This window comes from Schistocerca americana, chromosome 1 (genome assembly GCF_021461395.2).
Source record: "Schistocerca americana isolate TAMUIC-IGC-003095 chromosome 1, iqSchAmer2.1, whole genome shotgun sequence".
Lineage (NCBI taxonomy): Eukaryota > Metazoa > Arthropoda > Insecta > Orthoptera > Acrididae > Schistocerca > Schistocerca americana.
In genome coordinates this window covers 347,478,521-347,501,984 of record NC_060119.1, presented here as the reverse complement: position 1 = coordinate 347,501,984, position 23,464 = coordinate 347,478,521, and the positions used below count along the sequence as shown (strand labels likewise).

The 23,464-nt window shown below is 41.3% G+C and overlaps 1 protein-coding gene across 3 annotated transcripts in view; it reads left to right on the top strand.

Annotated features, from left to right (window-relative positions):
• LOC124599429 (cilia- and flagella-associated protein 20) overlaps positions 1-23,464 on the top strand; it is a 65,829-nt gene that overhangs the window by 23,033 nt on the left and 19,332 nt on the right. Inside the window, exon 2 of one of the 3 annotated variants that reach the window (XM_047136079.1) lies at positions 21,446-21,826. The exons of the other annotated variants lie outside the window; for them this stretch is intronic. Within the exon in view, the coding sequence (XP_046992035.1) occupies positions 21,446-21,724 (279 nt within the window). The 3' untranslated portion in view covers positions 21,725-21,826. Of the gene's footprint in view, positions 1-21,445; positions 21,827-23,464 lie in introns of those variants that run through there. 3 annotated transcript variants of the gene reach the window in all.

Below are 23,464 nucleotides of genomic sequence, written 5' to 3'. Positions count from 1 at the left end.
TACCGCATTCAAAGATTTGACGTTCTACACTCCGACATGTAGAGTGTTGTACTTCCATTGGTCATTCGGTCTTTTCCTCATGGTCATCTCCTTGTTGGCAGGCCCCACTTGAAGGTATGAAAGGGGATGTAATCTAGAATTTTTTTGCAATAGAGAGCTCCAAGATAAGAGTGAGGACAACATCAGCTGCAAATCTTTTTTAATTAAAAATAAATTAAAAACTTTATGACTGATGTTGTCCTACCTCATATCCTGGATCTCATTAATATGGTTGTGGAGCACAGTGTTCCTGACGGAAACAACCTGAAGAAATAGATAGATCATTATGACACTTTGACCATTACAGGCCACTTGCCCTGTGGATCTAATTTATGTGTCTATTTAATGCTGTAGTTTTCATTACTTCTTGCATCTTCATGTTGTTGATTATTGCTGATTAGGCTGCCTTTTAGAGCCAGTCTCCATGCCGATGGCAAGAGGTAGCCCTGAAACTCTGTCCACTCCTCCATCCTCTTTGACAAGGCCATTTGCAGAATGAGAGTGATTACTATACCAAAAGTCTTTCGCCGGCATCACTGATGATTTTTGTTAAAAATGTAAGTAGTGGCTGGGGTCAAACTTGGAACCCAGGAATTTCTTGAATTTTAATCTGCAGTTCGTGGTTAATAGATTGTGGTCAGAGTACACATATGCACCAGAAGATAGTGTGTGTGTGGACAAACATATGGTAACGCTATAAGCACAACACATTATCATGCCTAATACACGTAGGAAAACTGTTGGCATTCAAAACAGCTTACAATCACCACTGAATGGTTAAACAAAATCGTCATATGGTTTTCAAGAGAATCTTATACCATTCTTTCTGCTAAATAGTGGGAAGATCAGGTATCGATGATGTGGTCAGGGGACTGTGACAGTTCATCCTCATGCTCACAAAACCAGTCCTGGAGGATGTGAGCTATGCGAACAGGGCCCCTGCCATCTTGTAACACTGCAGCCATTGGGGTACAAACATAGTGTCACAGGATGGTCCTGATCAGCCAAAATGGTCACATAATCCTTGGCAGTAATGTGACCTTGCAGAGTACAGTGGGGCCTAATGAATACCACAATATGGCTGGCCAAACCATTACTGAACCCCCACGACATTTCACTCTTGGGGCATAAACTCGGCTAGAAGTTGGAAACTGTGTCAAACAATATTCATGGGACCAAATGACTTTCTTCAGTTGCTCCATAGTCCAGGTTTATGGCTTCGACACCGTGTTTTCGTGCTACGGGCATATTATGACTGATGTGTTGTTTTGGAATTTCAGCTCGCCCTACAGTTCCCAGCATATGGAGCTCCCTGCATGTTGTTTTGGTGCTGACAGGGTTCGTGAGTGCAATATTCAGTTCTGCAGTGGCTTTTGCAGTTGTTGTCCTCTTATTTTTTCACAAAAACCTCTTCAGTGACCATCTGCCACAACCACTCGACCCACACTTTCATCCATGTGGTGACTTAGTGGATGTTATTTTTCTGTGTTCCCAGTATGCAATGTAAATCTTTGATATGGTGCCCCTTGGAACGCCAAACACTTGGGCTCCCTTAGTTACAGAAGCACCACCAACAAGTTGCCCACATTCAAATTCCCTTAGCCGAACATAATACACTCACAACTACACAGAACACTGTTCTGACTAACTGACACTTGCAGCGTATTGAGGAAAGTGTACAGTGCTGTTTGTTATCAAATACGACAATGTGATCTGCAAAACGTGACTAGAATTGAGTTTGTGTTCAAGCATTCATTTCTTGCATGTATTTCTCCAGCATCTGTATCTTGCATTGTAAAATCTGGTTTTGAAATCTCTATCGTAGCATTATGTAATGTATCTAAAACTGTTGGGTATCTCCAGACCTCTTTGATATGCATAAAATTCCTTCATGATTCTTAAATTATGTATTAACAATGATTAGGCTTAAATTATGTACAAAATTCTGCCTGGCAGCTTCTGCACCCCTACCTTTTCTGCAGTCCTTCTTCTCCCACTATTTTTCCTTCTCTTCCTTTTTCTAATGTTCAGTTGTAGTCTATTATAAAAATCAAATTTTTATCTCCATGAAATATGTTAGTAATTTATTATATCTCTTCATACCTCTCTTCAGTCTCTTCATAATTTGTTGAACTATGTTGTTGTTGTGGTCTTCAGTCCTGAGACTGGTTTGATGCAGCTCTCCATGCTACTCTATCCTGTGCAAGCTTTTTCATCTCCCAGTACCTACTGCAACCTACATCCTTCTGAATCTGCTTAGTGTATTCATCTCTTGGTCTCCCTCTACGATTTTTACCCTCCACGCTGCCCTCCAATACTAAATTGGTGATCCCTTGATGCCTCAGAACATGTCCCACCAACCGATCCCTTCTTCTGGTCAAGTTGTGCCACAAACTTCTCTTCTCCCCAATCCTATTCAATACTTCCTCATTAGTTATGTGATCTACCCATCTAATCTTCAGCATTCTTCTGTAGCACCACATTTCGAAAGCTTCTATTCTCTTCTTGTCCAAACTATTTATCGTCCATGTTTCACTTCCATACATGGCTACACTCCATACGAATACTTTCAGAAATGACTTCCTGACACTTAAATCAATACTGGATGTTAACAAATTTCTCTTCTTCAGAAACGCTTTCCTTGCCATTGCCAGCCTACATTTTATATCCTCTCTACTTCGACCATCATCAGTTATTTTGCTCCCCAAATAGCAAAACACCTTTACTACTTTAAGTGCCTCATTTCCTAATCTAATTCCCTCAGCATCACCCGACTTAATTAGACTACATTCCATTATCCTTGTTTTGCTTTTGTTGATGTTCATCTTATATCCTCCTTTCAAGACACTGTCCATTCCATTCAACTGCTCTTCCAAGTCCTTTGCTGTCTCTGACAGAATTACAATGTCATCGGCGAACCTCAAAGTTTTTATTTCTTCTCCATGAATTTTAATACCTACTCCGAATTTTTCTTTTGTTTCCTTTACTGCTTGCTCCATATACAGATTGAACAACATCGGGGAGAGGCTACAACCCTGTCTTACTCCCTTCCCAACCACTGCTTCCCTTTCATGTCCCTCGACTCTTATAACTGCCATCTGGTTTCCGTACAAATTGTAAATAGCCTTTCGCTCCCTGTATTTTACCCCTGCCACCTTTAGAATTTGAAAGAGAGTATTCCAGTCAACATTGTCAAAAGCTTTCTCTAAGTCTACAAATGCTAGAAACGTAGGTTTGCCTTTCCTTAATCTTTCTTCTAAGATAAGTCGTAAGGTCAGTATTGCCTCACGTGTTCCAGTGTTTTTACGGAATCCAAACTGATCTTCCCCGAGGTTGGCTTCTACTAGTTTTTCCATTCGTCTGTAAAGAATTCGTGTTAGTATTTTGCAGCTGTGACTTATTAAGCTGATAGTTCGGTAATTTTCACATCTGTCAACACCTGCTTTCTTTGGGGTTGGAATTATTATATTCTTCTTGAAGTCTGAGGGTATTTCGCCTGTTTCATACATCTTGCTCACCAGATGGTAGAGTTTTGTCAGGACTGGCTCTCCCACGGCCGTCAGTAGTTCCAATGGAATATTGTCTACTCCGGGGGCCTTGTTTCGACTCAGGTCTTTCAGTGCTCTGTCAAACTCTTCACGCAGTATCATATCTCCCATTTCATCTTCATCTACATCCCGTTCCAGTTCCATAATATTGTCCTCAAGTACATCGCCCTTGTATAGACCCTCTATATACTCCTTCCACCTTTCTGCTTTCCCTTCTTTGCTTAGAACTGGGTTTCCATCTGAGCTTGTTGAACTAGTAGACATAAAAATTTGTGCTATTATTGTGGGTGTTGGTTGTGAGATGTTCAACATAGAGTTAGCAGGCAGTGAACCCACTGTGTGTGATCTCTGGAGCTAAATTGATGTTGCCTGCTTGCACACTATCTACATATCCTTCAGAGGGCACTGTCTCTAAAACAGAATAACTAGCGGCAGTACACGAGTACTGTAACACTTATTTATTAAAATAATATACAGCACAAATTAGATACTCATCCTGTGGTTTTGTGAGAATTCATGGCACTGATGAACCTAATGTACCCCAGTGCAGTAGATGATTTCCGATTACTCTAATTGAAATTCAGGGAGTTTGAGTCTCTCTCTGTACGTAGGCACTTTCACTATCACATAAATAATTTGCAAGGCTCAGCATAAACTGTCCAATGACTAGACTAGTCGGCACTGCAGAAAACTTGTAGGCAACTGTAGAATTGCAGTTTTGACAGCTGATGATTCTTGGGCGATTGCTGCTGGAACTGGAACTGGCTATATGTTGGCAGCAGTCCCTTAAATCATGCACTTGGCATATGATTGTAATCTTAGTAACTATTGGGTGGATGAATCACATATTTATGATTGTCAGTGCTCTCTGTGTTGGCAGACAGAATTATCGTTAGATGAATGGCATATTAGAAAGTCTTGAACATTATTATGGGAAGGATAGATTGCTACTCAGATGACACATTGAGTTGCAGGCAGGCACAATGAAAAGACTGTTACACATTGAGCCTTCAGCCAAAGCCTTCTTCAGAAAAGGAAACACACACACATTTGCACAATCAGGCACACCTCACGCACGCATGACCGCTACCTCTGGTCACTCCCCCGATAATGGAACTGTTGGGTTAAATGAAAGTAGCAATCCGGAGTGGGTTGGGGAAGGGGGAAAGATGGTAGGATGGTAGGGTACTAGTTGGGGGGGGGGGGGGGGAAGTTGGTATTGTCTGGTGGAGCAAACAGGGACTAGATGGCTGCAGATAAGGCTGCCAGGTGGAATGTCAGGAGGCTGTGGCAAAGGAGGGGTGGGGGGAGGACAAAGAATGTAAAACGAGAAAACGAGAGGAGAAGAGAAAAGGAAAAGACCTGTGGGTGTATTGGCAGAGAGCAGCACATAATGAGGGTGAAGGAACGTGAATTGGGAGGAGATGATAGGACGGGAGTGGGGAGGGGGGAAGGGTAGGGAACTGTTGGGTGGAGGGAGTGGGGACAGTAGCTTATTGTACATTAAGACCAGCTTAACTTTGGGAGCAGAGAATGTGTTGCAAGGATAACTCCCATCTGCGCAATTCACAAAAGCTGGTGGAAATCACACCATTCCATGTTTTGACTAATGGTATAGCAGCCTCTTGAGATGCTCAGGAGAGAACAAGCAGTCTTGGTTGCAGAATGGTTTTTTTATTTATATAATTTATGCAGGGTTGCCACAAGTTCTGGAAATCAGAGAATTTCAAATATATCATGAAAACATCAGGGAAATTTGAAAAAAATGCTGGAAAAATCTCGTTTTTGTTTTGGTAGCATGAAATTGAGATCTTCGGTGAAGTGCCATTTTAGGTAATTGCAGGACATTCTATACTCTTTCCAGCGGTCTTCCAGTGTTTTTACTTGCTGGATGTGTCCTGTAAATTTTATTTGATGACGTGCCATTTTTGGTGATTGCAGACTTCCTGTACATTTGCCAGTGGTCCTTGAGTGTTTTTAGCCAGTGAGTTTGTCTTTGGTTACACTCTTTTCACAACTCAGTTCATGGTTCCAGTTGCTTTATTTAACTGATAATGTAGCTTTATAGCTGATTCCTGGCTCATAAATGTGTACTGAGGAAACGTTCTTCCCCCAGATGTCTGACAATGCTCCTGTGAAAGTGAAATGTGTCGCAAATTAAATAAATAAAAAACCATTTTGCAGTTGTGACTGCCTATTCTTTCTTGAATGCAAGCTGGTGGTTGATGGGAGGATCCAGATGGCTCGCATTGTGAAGCAGCCATCAAAAACAAGTGGCCTATGTTCAGCAGCATGTTGTGCCACAGGGTGGTGCTTGTTCCTCTTGGCTACAGTTTGGCAGTGGCCATTTATCTTGGTGGACAGTTGGTTTGTAGTCATACTGGTATAAAAAGCTGTGCAGTGATTCAGCACATCTAGTGTATAGTGCTGGTTTCACAGGCGGTCCTGCCTTTGATAGGATAAGATAAGCCCATATACAGGACAGGAATAGGAACTGCTGTGTGGCTGTATGGAGCAGGTCTTGCAACTGGGTCTTCCACAGGGATATGATCCCCATGAAAGAGGTTGGGATCAGGAATGACATAGGGATGGACTAGGGTGTTGTGGAGGTTGGGTGGGCAAAGGAACACCAGTCTAGGACAGGTGGGAAGGATCCTGGCTATACCCTGGCCACTGAAACACGTCACTTCAAGGCCACTCCCCAAGTGCCGTAAAGTTGGCAATATAACTGACAAACAAGTGAGGCATGCGAGGCGCTGCGTCTTCTGAACCAATAACAGCACCGAACAAAAGCTGGTTCCGGTGTTGACGCTACCACATTGCTGGCTTCCGTGCAAACATTGTATGTATGTGCGTGAATACCTGCTTTTGTGTTGTGTTATGTTACCGTCTTGATTACAGTTTCTGTGTATTAAACAATGTCACCAAAAAGATGTTCACCAAGTGACAATCTGCTGCGCCATGGAGTGCCATTAAATAGTCAGGCTTTGGAATTGCTATGGAGGATGCGTGAGTTTCAATAGCACGAAAAAGGATTTGTTTCTGTTCATGGGCATGCGTTGATTCCTGCAGATAAAGTTTTAGAGTGTAAGGGGTGCTACTTCAAGACTTAAGAGACACTGAAGTGAACAGTGTGGAAGAAAGCCCCTGTGGGAAAAAACAGTTTGTTTTTAAGTACTCCTGGAAAGAAAAAGAAAAGCAGCTTCATCCTGTTACAGATATTGATTCTTTCCAGTCCGATGCAATTCGTCAGCACACATATGGATACTCTAGAAGGAAAGAATACCCCACAATAACGAAGTTGCTAAATTCTTTAAAAGAAGGTGAACTTTTCTCAGGGGGGGGGGGGGGGGGGGGGAAAGTCACTTAAGATTGCATTAAAAGTATGGGCTTCTATTTTAAAGAGTTAGATGGACAAAAACTGTTACATGAAAAAGCTCATGTCGTTGCAGCTCACACTATTTTCTTACACAGAATTGTAGGAAAGGACATACACTCAGTCTTATGGTTAGAGAAAACCTGCGTTAACGCTGGAGAATCAGTTGATTAATAGCAGCGGTCATCAGCCAACAGGAAGAGGATCCCGATTAATTGTGGCCCATGCAGGATCTTCAGATGGCTTTGTGCCTGAAGGACTTTTGGTTTTTCGATCGAGAAAAATGGGTGACTATCGTGAGGATATGGACCACCCATGGTTTCTACAGTGGTTTAAAAATTTATTGCTCCAGTTTAGTATCCCGACAACGTTTGTGATGAACAATTCACCATGCCATTCCATGATTTTAAATAAAACTCCTACCACTAGTGACTGTAAAGGAACTGTGGTGCAGTGGTTGCTGGCGAGAGACGTTGCTGTGGACATGACCATGACAAAGCTGTTACACTCGCTTGTAAAACAAAATAAGCCTGTGACACCTAAATACACTTGCAAAATTGCAAGCAAACAGGGTCACTTGGTAACTGTGCTACCACTTTCTCACTGCCATTTTAATCCAATTGAATTGGTTTGGAGTGAAGTCAAGGCATACATTAGAAGTAACAGCAAGACTTTTACTATAATAGAAGTGCAAAGATTGCTGTGCAAAGGTCTTGCTACTGTAGACGCTAACTCATGGGGGAAGAAAGTAGACAATGTTGCTGAACTCATAAGAGAACCACATACTATAGATGGTATTATAAATGAAAATGAACAATTAATGATTTCTCTTGGTGATGATGATGAAGTTGAAGACAATGGTTTTGGCGCCGATTCTGATGATAGTGAAGGAGAACTGGATGGAACTGCGTCATTGACATAGTAAATTGGTGAGTGTAAATGTATACAGATCAATTCTTTCTCTTTGCAGTCGAGTAGGCTACGCATTTTTTGCTTTATTTCTTTTTATGATTGTGGATTGTGTGTTCTTGGGTATGCTTAGGTTTACATTATTGTGCGACATTTTACATGCAGCTACTATGGTAACAATTTGGAATGACTTTTCATAGATATTGTCATTAACTTTGGGTGTTTTTATTTCTCAGTTTCACTTACTATCAAACGCTTAGTCTTCATCATCGTTCTCTCCATTGCTAGAAAAGCGTACTTTGCTGCACTTGTGTATAAGCATTGATTGTGGCTTACATTTACAAAATGTACTTCGGAGTTGTGGGCATGTGCAGTTGCAGCTATTGCAAGCTCTCAATCACAGTATAGCCAACTTCACGCATGCTGTCAAGTGACATGTTTCACCCGTCCAGGTATAGACCATCTCTCATTTCAGTGCATGATAATAGGTATTCAAAGTCTCAACAAAGGAGGTGATCATTTGTAGTTGGTTCTTGGATATAGTGGAAGGATTTGGGGTGTGTGGGAATATGTAACGGGAAATCTATTTGCAGATTGGGTCTGGGGGATAGTGCCTGTTAGTGAAGACCTTTGTGAGATCTTCAGCATACTGGGCAGTGAAGTTCTTGCCACTGCAGATAAGCTGACCCTGGATGCCCAGGCTCTATGGGAGGGACTTCTTTTTAATGAAGAAGCTATGGCAACTATCAAAATGCAGATACTGTTGGTGGTTAGCAGGTTCAATGTGGACAGAGGTGCGGAGGAGTCATCAGAGAGGAAGAGATCAACGTCTGGGAAGGTGGCACACAGGTTTGAGGTGGACCAGGTGAAGTGGATGGGAGAGATGTCGACGCTGTGTAGGAATGAGAAAGGGTGTCTTGGCTGTGAGTCCAGATTATTAACATATCATCAAGGAACATGGATGAGACCAGGGGTTTTGGGTTTTCGGAGACTAGGAAGGTGTCCTCTAGATGGCTCATAAACAGGTTGGAATAAGAGTGCACCTTATGGGTGCCCATGGCTGTGCTGTGGATTTGTTTGTTTACTTTCCCTTCAAAGCAGAAAAATGCGACATAGGTGTGCGTTAGGATAAAGTTAGTAAGTTGTATGAGGAATGAAGTAGTGGGTTTGCAGTCTGTAGGACATTGGGAGAGGTAGTGTTATTGTACTTTCTTACTCTTCTTTCATGTGGTTTTTTTTTTTTTCGGTCGCCTTCCAAATCCCACATATTCCAACATCTGAGACACATCAAAGCAGCAGTCCCGTCTGTGCACCACACACAGCTATATGGTGATTTGAATTGGTAGTGCAGCATCTCATGCCTCAGATTCTTCCAGCTGATAATGATAATAATAATTATTCCTGCTGGTCACATTTCCTCCCTCATGTAATTTCGCATGGTATTTTCAACACTTCCCTGTGCCACACTAACTTGTGAACTTCAACCTAACCAATCGCCCTTATCCCAACACTTGCGTTGCACTCACATCTGATTGCTATAGCACATTGTGACACCAGAGTAGTTTCTGTTTTATACAGAACATTGCCGAGCTGCTATATGACATTGGTTGGCACGGTTTCTTTCTAGACTTATACATAGTCATGAGTACCAGTTCATGTATTTTTTTTTAAAAAAACCTGTTTTGTTGACCATTGTTGATGCTCAGACTATGGAGGCATGAGCACATTAAAGTACAATGTGGTCCCTGATGTATCATTTGCTTGGACATTTTGCATCATGTGAAGTGGCCCTGTCCTGAGAAAGAAATATTAGTGAAGCTTTAGCCTTACTATACTAAGTGAACTTTGTCACATCTGACTTTAACATCTATACAGATTTTTCTACAAGTTCATTGGCTTCTGAGTAAAATGGTGAGGTTTAAAGTATGAAATGCCATTCCTTTCACACAAAGTTTGAACTCTTGAGAAGAAAATTGAGCGACATTGTCAGTAACTATTGCTGTTGGCAAACCTTCAGAGGAGAAAATATTAGACAAAGCCTGAATTATTTTCATAGAATAATCAGTGATATTTGGATCACAAAAGGAAATCTGAAAATTCATGAATATTGGTAAGCCAGTAGCTTCCTATAAATGGACCAGCAAAGTTGACATGCAAACCTGACCTGGGTTCTGATGCCTGTGACCAAGGAAAATGTTGTCGAGGAGGAGCTGATTGGTGGCATTTAGCGAGCATTATTTCTGTGTCTTTATCTATATTTTTCCAGTAGCAATACTCTCAGGCAGTGTGTTTGGTACATACCATGCCCATGTCATATTGATGTAACATTTGCAATACTTTGGATTTAAGTACCTCGGGAACATTGCTTGTGTCTTACCAAATTCTGAATGTTCCAGAATAACACCTTTTTACACTAGGAGAGCATGTTCTGTGTCAGTACACTTTAATTTCAGGTTGATTGGTCAGCTTTCTGTTTGTAGGCCACTCAGAATGCACTGGTAATCTTAGATCAAACTGGATCCTTTGATACAAGCTTTGCCATTAAATTAGACTCCAAAGGAAATTTTTCCAGATTGTCTTGACTGATTAAATATAGTGAAAAACATGCATCTGCAAAAGAATCGAAATTTTTATCGTGCCCAATTGGCAGTGGTGAAAGCAAATATGCGTTCACATATTATGCTATGGACCTGAAAATTATTTCAGAGTCATAATTGGACAAAAATGGCACCCAGAACTGCAATCATTGACATGTCCTGGAAGAAACAGCAATATTTGGTTGAAAGATAGCCATGAGAAGCATGAGTTTACTGCTGTAGGTAGATTCATGAAGCTTTTTAACTGCAAAAATAATTGCAAGTGATTGTTCAAAATATGTTGTCGATGCAACCTAATAGTGCCAGTTGAGTAGTCTGATGCATCAGCTGGAGTTATCAACATTTTATGTGGATGACTCGTGACAGTAATTACAGTATGTGTTTCAAAAGAAACAATGTTCTCTCTTGTACACAAGACTTCAATTTAGTACTAAGTAATCCATTTACAGAACATAGATTCTGTCGTGGTCTTTGCATGCTTTGTGACTTGTACTTTCAGCCACTCTGAATGCTAGGCCATGCCTGCTACCTCTGCCACATAAACGTGTATTATCATGCCCTGGAGCACATCAACAGATATCTTCACCTCCTCATGTTGTAACCTAGTGACAGACAGTCTGGCAAAGATGGATTAGTTAAGCTAAGCAGTTCTTTCTTTAATATAGTGTTTGGAGAGTGCATGAATGAGAGTATGTGCATACGACTTTTTACAGTTGCTGTTTCACATAGAAACTTGCTACCTCCAGTTAAGCCCTGTATTTGTGCTAACTACTCTTTGTAACCTTTATTTGATTTCTTAAAACATGAAAAAAGTTATGCCTGTAGCTGCAACAGTTACTTGAGCCTCAAAATATTCTTCCACTTTATCTTTAATTTCTGAGTAGGATTGGATCAACTTCAGGCAGAGTTTTTTGATGAACGGAAAGACATCAGTTCTGGCATCAGCAATAAGGAAAACTTTGTGCTCAACATCACGTGATACGTGACATGTTGTGAAATGTCATTACAGTCTGTCGGTGTAATTTGTTCTGGGGCTTCAAGTTTTCAGTCAAATGCTGGAAATAATGGTGACAGCACCTTGAATAGTTCATGACCATGTTACTTCTCAGCCACTAGTTTGGCCAGCTGTGCCACAAGTAACTCTTGCAAATTGGAAAGTTGTTGGACAAAAGCATCATAGAGTGGGCCATGTCTGAAAAATATAACTCAAAACATTATATAATCATCATTTAAATCTCCTCAAAAAGGAAACAGAATTAGCAGTGTGCAGGCAGGTCATAAATTAACTGAAAGGCCATGCAAAACTGTTGCCACATAAAATGCACTCACCCAAAATTTGTTTGCTAATTATGATGTATTGGCAGAAATCCTTTCTGATATTTCTCTCAAATTTTCATCACCATTTATGGAGGATTTCCTTTATTGGCCAGATGTTTTATTGTTTACCTCTTTCCTAGTAAGTGTATGATAAGAATTATCCTTTGAATGCAAACAACCTCATCATCATTGCAAGTAGTATCAGTGGTTTTCCTTTTGCTTCCCTTGTCACCAAACTTTACTCACCTTACCATAACTACAGTGCTTCCTGCCACTGCTACTACAATCATAATATTCCTGAGGATGCGCAACTCTACTACAGCCCTACTATAAGGCTTAATGCTGGTGGCATCCTCTGAGGCATAATATTCTGTAGGTAAATAGCCCCCATTTGGATCTCCAGGCAGGGACTACCCACAAGCATGCATTTGTCAGGAAAAACAAATCTGGCATCCTGCAACTCAGAACATTATATAATAATCACTTAAATATTCTCAAAAAGGAAACTGAATTAGCAGTGTGCAAGCAGATCAGAAATTAATTGAAAGGCCATGCAAAAGTATAGTTTTATCTTGCTTTCAGCTGTTCAAAGTCTCAGCATATCAAAGTGATGTAGTCTGTTACAAGACCAGATCAGTCACTCTTGCAGAATGAATACCCTCGTACTGCTGAAAAGGCTGCTGTCCGTCTTCAGAAACCATATATGACAGTTTGGCGTTCTCCAGTTTGGCGTTTTCTCCAGTTTGGCGTTCTCCTCAGCTACACCTCCGATGTGGGTGCACCCACACTATAACTATCTGTGTTGTTGAGACTGCAACCCACATAACTTGAGTGAAGTCCTTGCTTCAAGGGGTGGGGGGAGGGGGGGGGGGGAATTTTTGTGTATAAACATAACATGTTACAAAGTAGGCCACATGTAGTTACATTGGTTGCATTTGTATGCCTTTTCATTATGACTTCAGTGTTCATATTATCATTTCCCTTGATTTTATGCTGTTCATCTGAAACTGTGTCTGTAAAATAAAAAACATATGGTAACACTGAACATAGGAGCAAAGAGCAAGTATGACAATTGCTGTCATAGTGCCAATGGATATAAAAAAAGTTGATTTTGAAACATTTTTTATCCACTCCTTTGGCAGGAGAAAGTAGAATGTAATAAATAAAGAAAAGTAGTAGGAAAATGAAATGCAGAAAAGAATACATTAAATCTTTATTCAGATTATAGAGTTTTGATAGTAAATTGCCAAAATCTTTAGATAAAAAATGAGAATAAATATTCAAATGAAGCAAGTTACAAATAGAAACAGAATATGAATAATATCCATGCTTACAAAATTGGAAGTTCAGTCAAATATAATTAAACAAGATCCAACAAAAATCGTTTTATATGTAACAAGCAAATTGTAGGTAATTTTTCTCTGTTGTTTTTAAAGGAAACATTGCATATATGGCAGTTGTTATTGTTCATGTTTCTTTTCTTGGCGTTGGTAGGTCGTTTGTTTGGATACTTTATTTAATATGTGATTATTTGGTCAGTCTTGTTTATGTGCTTATTGATCATCCAACACCTCAGCTTTGTTTATACCTTCCATTGTTTGGTTTCTTTTTTGCAGTGAAAATGCATCAATCTTTGTTTCCAAATCATACCACAAAACCATGACAGGCCACTTCCATTGTTTTTTCCTATTTTTAGTGCTTATTTATGTAGAGTACAAAACACTGGATGCAGTCAGTGAATGAATGATTGAGAGTGTGCTATCGGTAATACCCACCATTTGAGTTTCATCATCATTTCAGATTGAGTGGTTAAAGTTGCACATGAAGTGGCAGAGCTATTCCTACATACACTAATGAAATTTCTGCGGCAACCTTTGTAATAAAAATTTAAGAGATTATCAAGATGGGTGACAGATGTTGGTGGAGAGAGGATTCAAACACAAAAAAGGGAGACAAAAATACTGTAGGAGAGAACTGTAAAGGTGAAAGGAAAACAAACAAAGATATATTGAAAATTAAGGCAAGACAGCCGTTTTGAGTCGATGACTTTCTCTTCTCTCCACAGTTCTCCCCTGCTGTTTCCTGCAACTGCCTTTGTAACCATTCTTCGTTATTCCATCAGCTGCTCTTCTATTTGATAATTTCTTATAATATATTGTAATTTGTTCCCCTTCTCCCTGAATTTTTATTCCTTTCCTTTTTCTATAGTTTTTTTCCACCTACATTGAGGTGACAAAGTCACGGGATACATTCTGACATCATGTCAGACCTCCTCCTGCCCAGCGTAGTGCAGCAGCTCGATGTGGCTTACTGCAGGTGATGTCACGCTGTTAGCAAAGGCACTCTCATTGGACATCTGCTGCCATAGCCTGTTAACACCAAATTTCACCTAACGGATATGTTCATCGTACATCTCACATTGATTTCTGTGGTTATTCCGCAGATTGTTGCTTGTCTGTTAGCACTGACAGCTCTTCGCCAATGCCACTGCTCTCAGTGTACAGCGAAGGCCATTGGCCATTCCGTTTTACGTGGTGAGAGGTAATAGCTGAAATTTGTTATTCTTGACACACTCTTGACACTGTGGATCACGGAACATTCAATTCCATAACTATTTCCAAAATGGAATGCCCCATGCGCCTAGCTCTACCTGCCATTGTGTATTCAGAGTCACTTACATCTACATCTACCCAGATACTCTGCAAATCACATTCGAGTGGCTGGCAGAGGGTTCATCGAACCATCTCCACAATTTTCTATTATTCCAATCACGTATAGGGCGCGGAAGTGTCTACAAAATGTTTAATGATTTCCAGCCCAAATCCTGTATAATTTCTGTGACACTCTCTCCCATATTTCGCGATAATACAAAACATGCTGCCTTTCTTTGAACTTTTTCGATGTACTCCATCAGTCCTATCTGGTAAGGGTCCCTCACCATGCAGCAGTATCCTAAAAGAGGACGGACAAGCGTAGTAGGTCTGTTACATTTTCTAAGTGCCCTGCCAATAAAACACAGTCTTTGGTTAGCCTTCTCCCCAACATTGTTCCTTGTAATTTAAGTTGTTCGTAAATGTAATATCTGAGTATTTAGTTGAATTTACGCTTTTTAGATTAGACTGATGTATCGTGTAACTGAAGTTTAACGAGTTACTATTAACACTCTGTGGATGACCTCACACTTTTCATTATTGAGGGTCAACTGCCACGTTTTGCACCATTCAGATATCTTTTCTAAATCGTTTTGCAGTTTGTTTTGATCTTCTGATGACTTTGTTAGTTGATAAACGACAGCGTCATCTGAGACAACGGAAGATGGCTGCTCAGATTGTCTCCAAAATCGTTTATATAGATAAGGAGCAGCAAAGGGCCTATAACACTACCTTGGGGAATGCCAGAAATCACTTCTGTTGTACTCGATGACTTTCCATCAGTTACTACGAACTGTGACCTCTCTCACAGGAAATCACAAATCCAGTCACATAACTGAGACGATATTCCATAAGCACGCAATTTCACTACGAGCCGCTTGTGTGGTACAGTGTCAAAAGCCTTCCGGAAATCTAGAAATACGGAATCGATCTGAAATCCTTTGTCAATAGCACTCGGCGCTTCATGTGAATAAAGAGATAGTTGTGTTTCACAGGAACGATGTTTTCTAAACCCTTGTTGACTGTATGTCAATAGACCATTTTCTTCGAGGTAATTCATAATGTCCGAACACAATAAATGTTCTAAAATCCTGGTGCATATCGACGTTAACGAAATGAGCCTGTAATTTAATGGATTACTCCTACTACCTTTCTTGAATATTGGTGTGACCTTTGCAACTTTCCAGTCTTTGGGTACGGATCTTTCGTCGAGCGAATGGTTGTATATGATTGTTAAGTATGGAGCTAATGCATCAGCATACTCTGAAAGGAACCTAATTGGCATACAGTCTGGACCAGAAGACTTGATTTTATTAAGTGATTTAAGTTGCTTCACTACTCTGAGGATATTTACTTCTACGTTACTCATGTTGGCAGCTGTTCTCGATTCGAATTCTGGAATATTTACTTCGTCTTCTTTTGTGAAGGCATTTCCGCAGGCTGTGCTTAGTAACTCTGCTTTGGCAGCGCTGTCTTTGATAGTATTTCCATTGCTATCGCGCAGAGAATGCATTGATTGTTTCTTGCTGCTAACATACTTCACATACAACCAGAATCTCTTAGGATTTTCTGCCAGGTTTCGAGACAAAGTTTCATTGTGGAAACTGTTATAGGCATCTCGCATTGAAGTCCGTGCTAAATTTCGAGCTTCTGTAAAAGATCGCCAATCTTGGGGATTTTGCGTCTGTTTAAATTTGGCATGTTTGTTTTGTTGTTTCTGCAACAGTGTTCTAACCCATTTTGTGTTCCAATGAGGATCAGCTCCATTGTTTGTTAATTTATTTGGTGTTAATCTCTCAATTGCTGCCGATAGGATTATTTGTTGCTAAGAGGTCAAGTGTGTTTTCACAACCGTTTACTATTCGCATGGGCTCATGAACTAACTGCTCGAAATAATTTTCAGAGAATGCATTTAGCACAATTTCGGATGATATTTTATGCGTACCTCCAGAATTAAACATGTATTTTTGCCAACATATTGAGGGTAAATTAAAGTCACCACCAACTATTATCGTATGAATCGGGTACGTGTTTGAAATCAAACTCAAGTTTTCTTTTAACCATTCAGCAACTGTATCATCTGAATTGGGAGGTCAGTAAAAGGGCCCAATAATTATTTTATTCTGATTGCCAACAATGACCTCTGCCCATACTAACTCACAGAAAGTATCTACTTCAATTTTGCGTCAAGATAAACTAATTCTGAGAGCAACAAACATGCCACCACCAACCGTGTTTAGCCTATCCTTTCGGAACACCATTAGGTTCTTCGCAAAAATTTTGGCTGAGCTTATATCTGACTTTAGCCAACTTTCAGTGCCTATAACAATTTGCTTTCTATTAGCGCTTGGAGCTCTGGTACTTTCCCAACACATCTATGACAATTTACAACTGTTATACCAATGGTTCGTGTATCGATGTTCTTCCTGTGTTTAGCCTGCGCCCTTTGTGACTGAAGCCCCTCTTGTGTTTTCCCAAGAGCCTCTAACCTAAAAAACCGTCCAGTCCATGCCACACAGCCCCTGCTACCTGTGTAGCCGCCTCCTGCGTATAGTGGATACCAGACCTATTCAGTGGAACCCGAAACCCAACCACCCTTTGGCACAAGTCGAGGAATCTGCAGCCTACACGGTTGCAGAACCGTCTGAGCCTCTGATTCAGACCCTCCACTCGGTTCTGTGCCAGAGGTCCGCAATCGGTCCTGTCGACTAAACTACAAATGGTCAGCTCTGCTATCATCTTGCAAGCATGACTGGCAGCCTTTACCACTTCTGTTAGCCGCTCGAATCCAGAGAGAATCTTTTCTGATCCAAAGTGACATACATCATTGGTACCGACATGAGCAACCATCTGGCTGCATCCTGTGCTCTTCATGGCATCTGGGAGGACCCTCTCCACACCTGGAATGACTCCACCTGGTACACATACGGAGTGCACATTGGTTTTCTTACCCTTCTTGTCAGCCAAGTCCCTAAGGGCCCCCATAATGCACCTAACGTTGGAGCTTCCAAGTACCAATAATCCCATCCTCTGCAATTGCCCGGATCTTGCAGGCTGAGTGGTTTCCTCTGAAACAGGACAGGCAACAGCATCTGGCTCAGTGACAGTGTCAACCACAGACAGCACCTAGAACCTGTGTGTCAGACAAACTGGGGAGGCTTTATGTGCGGCCACCTGGGAAGTCTTTCGCCGCCTGCTTCACCCCGGGGTGACCTCCCACTCGACCACAGGTGAAGGGTCAGCCTCAGTGTGAGGAGTAACAGGGTTGGCCACCGGTGAGGACCGATTGGAGGACTCTGACATGCTCGACGTCCATTGGATCCCCACGGTCGGCCCACAACAGTGGTGCCCATCCTCTGCAACCTCAAACTGTGTAACTGAAGCCATCACAGCCTGAAGCTGAGAGCGAAGTGTCACCAACTCGGCTCACATCCACACACAACAATCGCAGTCCCTGTCCATACCAAAAGACCATGAAAAACTAAACTTTGAGATAAATGGACTATCGGCATGCGCTGCGCAACTCTACTCTAGACCCTGACGGAAACACATGAAATGTGTCTGGTAGCACTCAGGTGAAACTAAATAATTTGCCCCTGATTAGGAACTTGTAACATCTCACAAAACTGGTTTACTTTCCAAAGCAAACGAAAATGCGACAACTGTGGCTATAGATATTAAATTTACACACAGAAACTCAAGAAACTAAACTATTAAAGCACACAGGTGAGACAATAAAATTCGCTCCTGGTTAGGAACTTGTAAATTACACAAAAGCGGTTACTTCCCTGTTGCTGCGTCTGTCACGGTCGGCTACTGCTGCCTGGCTCTTAATTCCCATCATGCATCCATAATTATGTCAGAAACCTTTTCACATATATCACCTGAGAACAGGTGACAGCTCCACTGATGCACTGTGTACGTGATACTAGCAACATCTGCAAGTGTGCATATCACACACAATTCCATGACTTCTGTCGCCTCAGTGTATATCATTAAAATCCTCCTCAGTCTGTGCTTTCCTCTTTGATCCATATCCTGCATACTTGTCATTTGTACTGTATAATATGATTCTTACAAATTGCAGATCATATTATGGTTATAAAATATATATAAAACTGAATGCAGTGCTGTAAAAACTGCATCAATCAAAAAATTATATAAAACCGGCTTTTTCCACTTTCAATATACGCTCCTGGAAATTGAAATAAGAACACCGTGAATTCATTGTCCCAGGAAGGGGAAACTTTATTGACACATTCCTGGGGTCAGATACATCACATGATCACACTGACAGAACCACAGGCACATAGACACAGGCAGCAGAGCATGCACAATGTCGGCACTAGTACAGTGTATATCCACCTTTCGCAGCAATGCAGGCTGCTATTCTCCCATGGAGACGATCGTAGAGATGCTGGATGTAGTCCTGTGGAACGGCTTGCCATGCCATTTCCACCTGGCGCCTCAGTTGGACCAGCGTTCGTGCTGGACGTGCAGACCGCGTGAGACGACGCTTCATCCAGTCCCAAACATGCTCAATGGGGGACAGATCCGGAGATCTTGCTGGCCAGGGTAGTTGACTTACACCTTCTAGAGCACGTTGGGTGGCACGGGATACATGCGGACGTGCATTGTCCTGTTGGAACAGCAAGTTCCCTTGCCGGTCTAGGAATGGTAGAACGATGGGTCCGATGACGGTTTGGATGTACCGTGCACTATTCAGTGTCCCCTCGACGATCACCAGTGGTGTACGGCCAGTGTAGGAGATCGCTCCCCACACCATGATGCTGGGTGTTGGCCCTGTGTGCCTCGGTCGTATGCAGTCCTGATTGTGGCGCTCACCTGCACGGCGCCAAACACGCATACGACCATCATTGGCACCAAGGCAGAAGCGACTCTCATCGCTGAAGACGACATGTCTCCATTCGTCCCTCCATTCACGCCTGTCGCGACACCACTGGAGGCGGGCTGCACGATGTTGGGGCGTGAGCGGAAGACGGCCTAACGGTGTGCGGGACTGTAGCCCAGCTTCATGGAGACAGTTGCGAATGGTCCTCGCCGATACCCCAGGAGCAACAGTGTCCCTAATTTGCTGGGAAGTGGCGGTGCGGTCCCCTACGGCACTGCGTAGGATCCTACGGTCTTGACGTGCATCCGTGCGTCGCTGCGGTCCGGTCCCAGGTCGACGGGCACGTGCACCTTCCGCCGACCACTGGCGACAACATCGATGTACTGTGGAGACCTCACGCCCCACGTGTTGAGCAATTCGGCGGTACGTCCACCCGGCCTCCCGCATGCCCACTATACGCCCTCGCTCAAAGTCCGTCAACTGCACATACGGCTCACGTCCACGCTGTCGCGGCATGCTACCAGTGTTAAAGACTGCGATGGAGCTCCGTATGCCACGGCAAACTGGCTGACACTGACGGCGGCGGTGCACAAATGCTGCGCAGCTAGCGCCATTCGACGGCCAACACCGCGGTTCCTGGTGTGTCCGCTGTGCCGTGCGTGTGATCATTGCTTGTACAGACCTCTCGCAGTGTCCGGAGCAAGTATGGTGGGTCTGACACACCGGTGTCAATGTGTTCCTTTTTCCATTTCCAGGAGTGTAGTTACCATTAATAGATACACACTAGTCCTATCTTTTCACTCAGTTCAAAACCCACATTTAAGACTTCCACTGTACTACATCAGTAGTCATATTATCATGCTTTGAGTTCATTTTTGACATCTGGAAAATCAGAGAGAGAAGAATAAAATAAAATAAATGTGACATCACCAGGGCTTATTGTAGGTAGGGGCTATAACAATGTACTTGTTTACCTAAAAGCTCATGACACTTGTCACCTTTTGAGGCCATAGATTGTAATGGAAGAGATTCTGCTTGCTGCCAAGAGCTTTCATTTTTTGGGAGTAATTTTTCATTAATTGCTGAATAATAAGTTTTGTACCAAACTGCATGCTTTTTCTGACCTGAAAATTTGTGAATGCTCTTGTTTTTGGGTGGGATTGTCCATCTTCCCAGTCCTGGGTCATAATAGCCAATGTATGACATGGCCAAAGTGATACTGGTTTTCAACTGATCACCTCCTTGTTTCTTAATGTACTGTTTCCAGAAGTTGAAAACATCAGTGCAGCTATGTTTTTGCTAGAGGACTCAGCAGTCTGGGAATCGGGGACCACACTGTTCTAATTACCATTTTGAATAACGTGAGAACTTCTCACTGATGCATACAACAGTTTTTATTAGGCTTCCCTCATTACTTCTTGTGATTCTCTCATCTTGTTTTTGATATGCAGCATGAGACATGAACCGAAGTTTTGTGAAGATTTTTGACTGTTTATCAGGTGTGGTCTCATTCAGTGATCTGCAACATGATCTTAGAACATTGATCTTGCATTTCTGTACACCACAGACTTTAACATTCCTCAAACTACAGCCGTCTTTAAGACATTACTGCTAATACTGGTAACTTCAACAAATAATGTCTGTTTTAACTAAACAGTCTTCACAGTTACATTTAATTTTCATCATGCAGTTTTTTGCCTTTCCTGATACAGGGTTTAGGGTGTCTTTTCCTTATTTGTACAGTCGTTTATATTTTCTCATTTATATTGTCTTGCTTCCTGTGTGTGCTATTTTCCCCAAATAAATACGCTGCACACAATCCACACTTCATTGCATACTCTACAAGATGCTCTACAGTTTATTGCTATGTATATTAACTGCTCGCTGTTCTATTGCATTTATAAAAGTGGTAGAAGAAGAGGACCTGGTAGATAGACTCTGAACTTGATATAAACTTTCTGACAGAGTCAAAGGTTTCGTCTTTCTTAGTGTGTTTCTGAGTCTGTTACCTCTGCTACTTTTATTTTCCCTGACTTTTATAGCAATTGGTTTGTATTCAGTCCCACACAATGTGTATTTGCATATTAATCTTCTATGTTAGCATGACCCCATCAGTTAAAGTTATACCTGTTTAACAAATTTTTATATTATTATAGGTCTTAGACGACAGAAATATTCGCCGACAATTTTGTGCAAGCAACTCTCGTTCTGGTACTTCAGTAAGACCGCATACTTGCAGTGTTCCATTGTTACTGGAGGATGGCTGGAATATAATACAAATAAATCTAGCTGAATTCACACAAAAAGCATTTGGAACAAGCTATAAGGAAACTGTAAGGATTCAGATACATTCAAATTGCCGATTAAGACGAATATATTTCTGTGATAGAATATATTCTGATGAAGAGCTAAAAAGGCATAACTGGAGTTACTAATGAGAAGTACGGAAATAAAAAATGATGCTTCTGTGAAAACTCTACTGTAAATTTCAATGAATTATTTGAAACAGAATTATTTTGGATTTCAATGTGTGAAAAAGTGTAACCATATCAGTTGCCTTGGGGTGTAGCTTGTAGTACCTAAAATTGGTTTTCTGAAATTTTTTATGAAGACAATGAAAAATACAACAAATAAACTGCTTTTATAAATGAACTGCTCAAGTATTTCTTGTGTATCTGTAGTATTGTCAAATTATGTCTTTCTTAATGAGAAAATAAATATTGCATCTCTCGTAGTATATAACTGTCGAAGCACTAACAGTATGTAATTTGCTGTCAACTGTTTGAGGATGTGTTGTGCCATAGAGGAGTGGGCCCAAATTGAGTATTTATGCGGCCCTCAGTCATGTTTTATAAAAATATACATCAAGCAGCTAACAGCCAAATCCAAAAACATCAAGTAAAAGATCATCTTAAAATTATAGTTTTCCTGTTCAGTAACAAACGAAAATACTAACAGAGACAGTAATGTCTAGATATGCATAATTTTAATTGATGTTGGTGAAATTGGAAGTGAACTAAGTGAAGTTGGCATCTTGCCTCAGGAGTAGAGGGGATAGTAGCACTGCCACTGCCAGCTTAGAGGATCTGTAAGAGGGAATGCTTTCTCGTTTATTGCAAGTTCTGACAAATCAGATGTGATGGTATAAATTTTGACACTAAAGTAGCAGGGACTCAAGAATGCTTATTATGATCATCTTTGTTTGTAGCAGTGAATGTGAAATTAAATGGAGGCTGTTGTAATACAGTGCATTGAGAAGCAGAAAAGTGATATTCAAAACATTTAGCAAACATTTTTAATCATGTATCATATTAAGGAAAAAGATTAGAGATTAACATACTGATGACGTCAGGGTCATTAGAGACAGAGGGTAAGCTCAAATTAAGGAAGGATGGGGAAGGATATTGGCCATGCCATTTCACAGGAACCAAATGGCATTTGCCACAAGCAGTTTAGAGAAGTCTTGGAAAAACTTCATGTGAAGGCCAGACAGGGGTTTGAACCGTGATCCTTCCGAGTGCGAGTCCAATCTGCTAACCACTGGTGTCTCATATTGCATAATGCATTTAAGTATAAGTACAGTTACTGTTATTAACCAGTTAATAATCCACTCACAAAGAGAATAAAACAGTACTGCATCAGTCAATTACAGTGTCACAAATCTGGGATCATGTAGGGTGGCTGCAATCTTAAACAGAAGAGTCAACAGAAAGTGTACTGAATGGCGCCGACTTTTACTGGTCAGTACTTAAGCGGCCATCTTATCACGCCATTACTATAGCTGGTCTGTTGCGGGCTCATAACATACCAATTTACAGAAGTTATCAATTAATTATAAGATCTGTACATATGTCCAAGGGTTGCCTTAAAATGTCAGGTTTGGCCCTTGAGCAAAAAAGTTTGACAACCACTGCTATAAAGTGTATCTGAAGAAAGTTAATGTTAAATGAAGACTGTCTAATGGCTTTGTTTGTACTGAATGAGTAAGACTTGGTGAATCAAGGTGCTCCTAGAATTTGTGGCTGGGTTAAAACCAGGTGAGACAAAAAGTGTGGTCTTCCAGGGTGCAGTGTTGAATCTCATTGTAACACACTGTACTTCAGAGACTCATTCTTTACACTCTTTTTAGATTTCTTAGGTACTTGTTTGTATAGCTTATTAGCTTTGTGATGTAT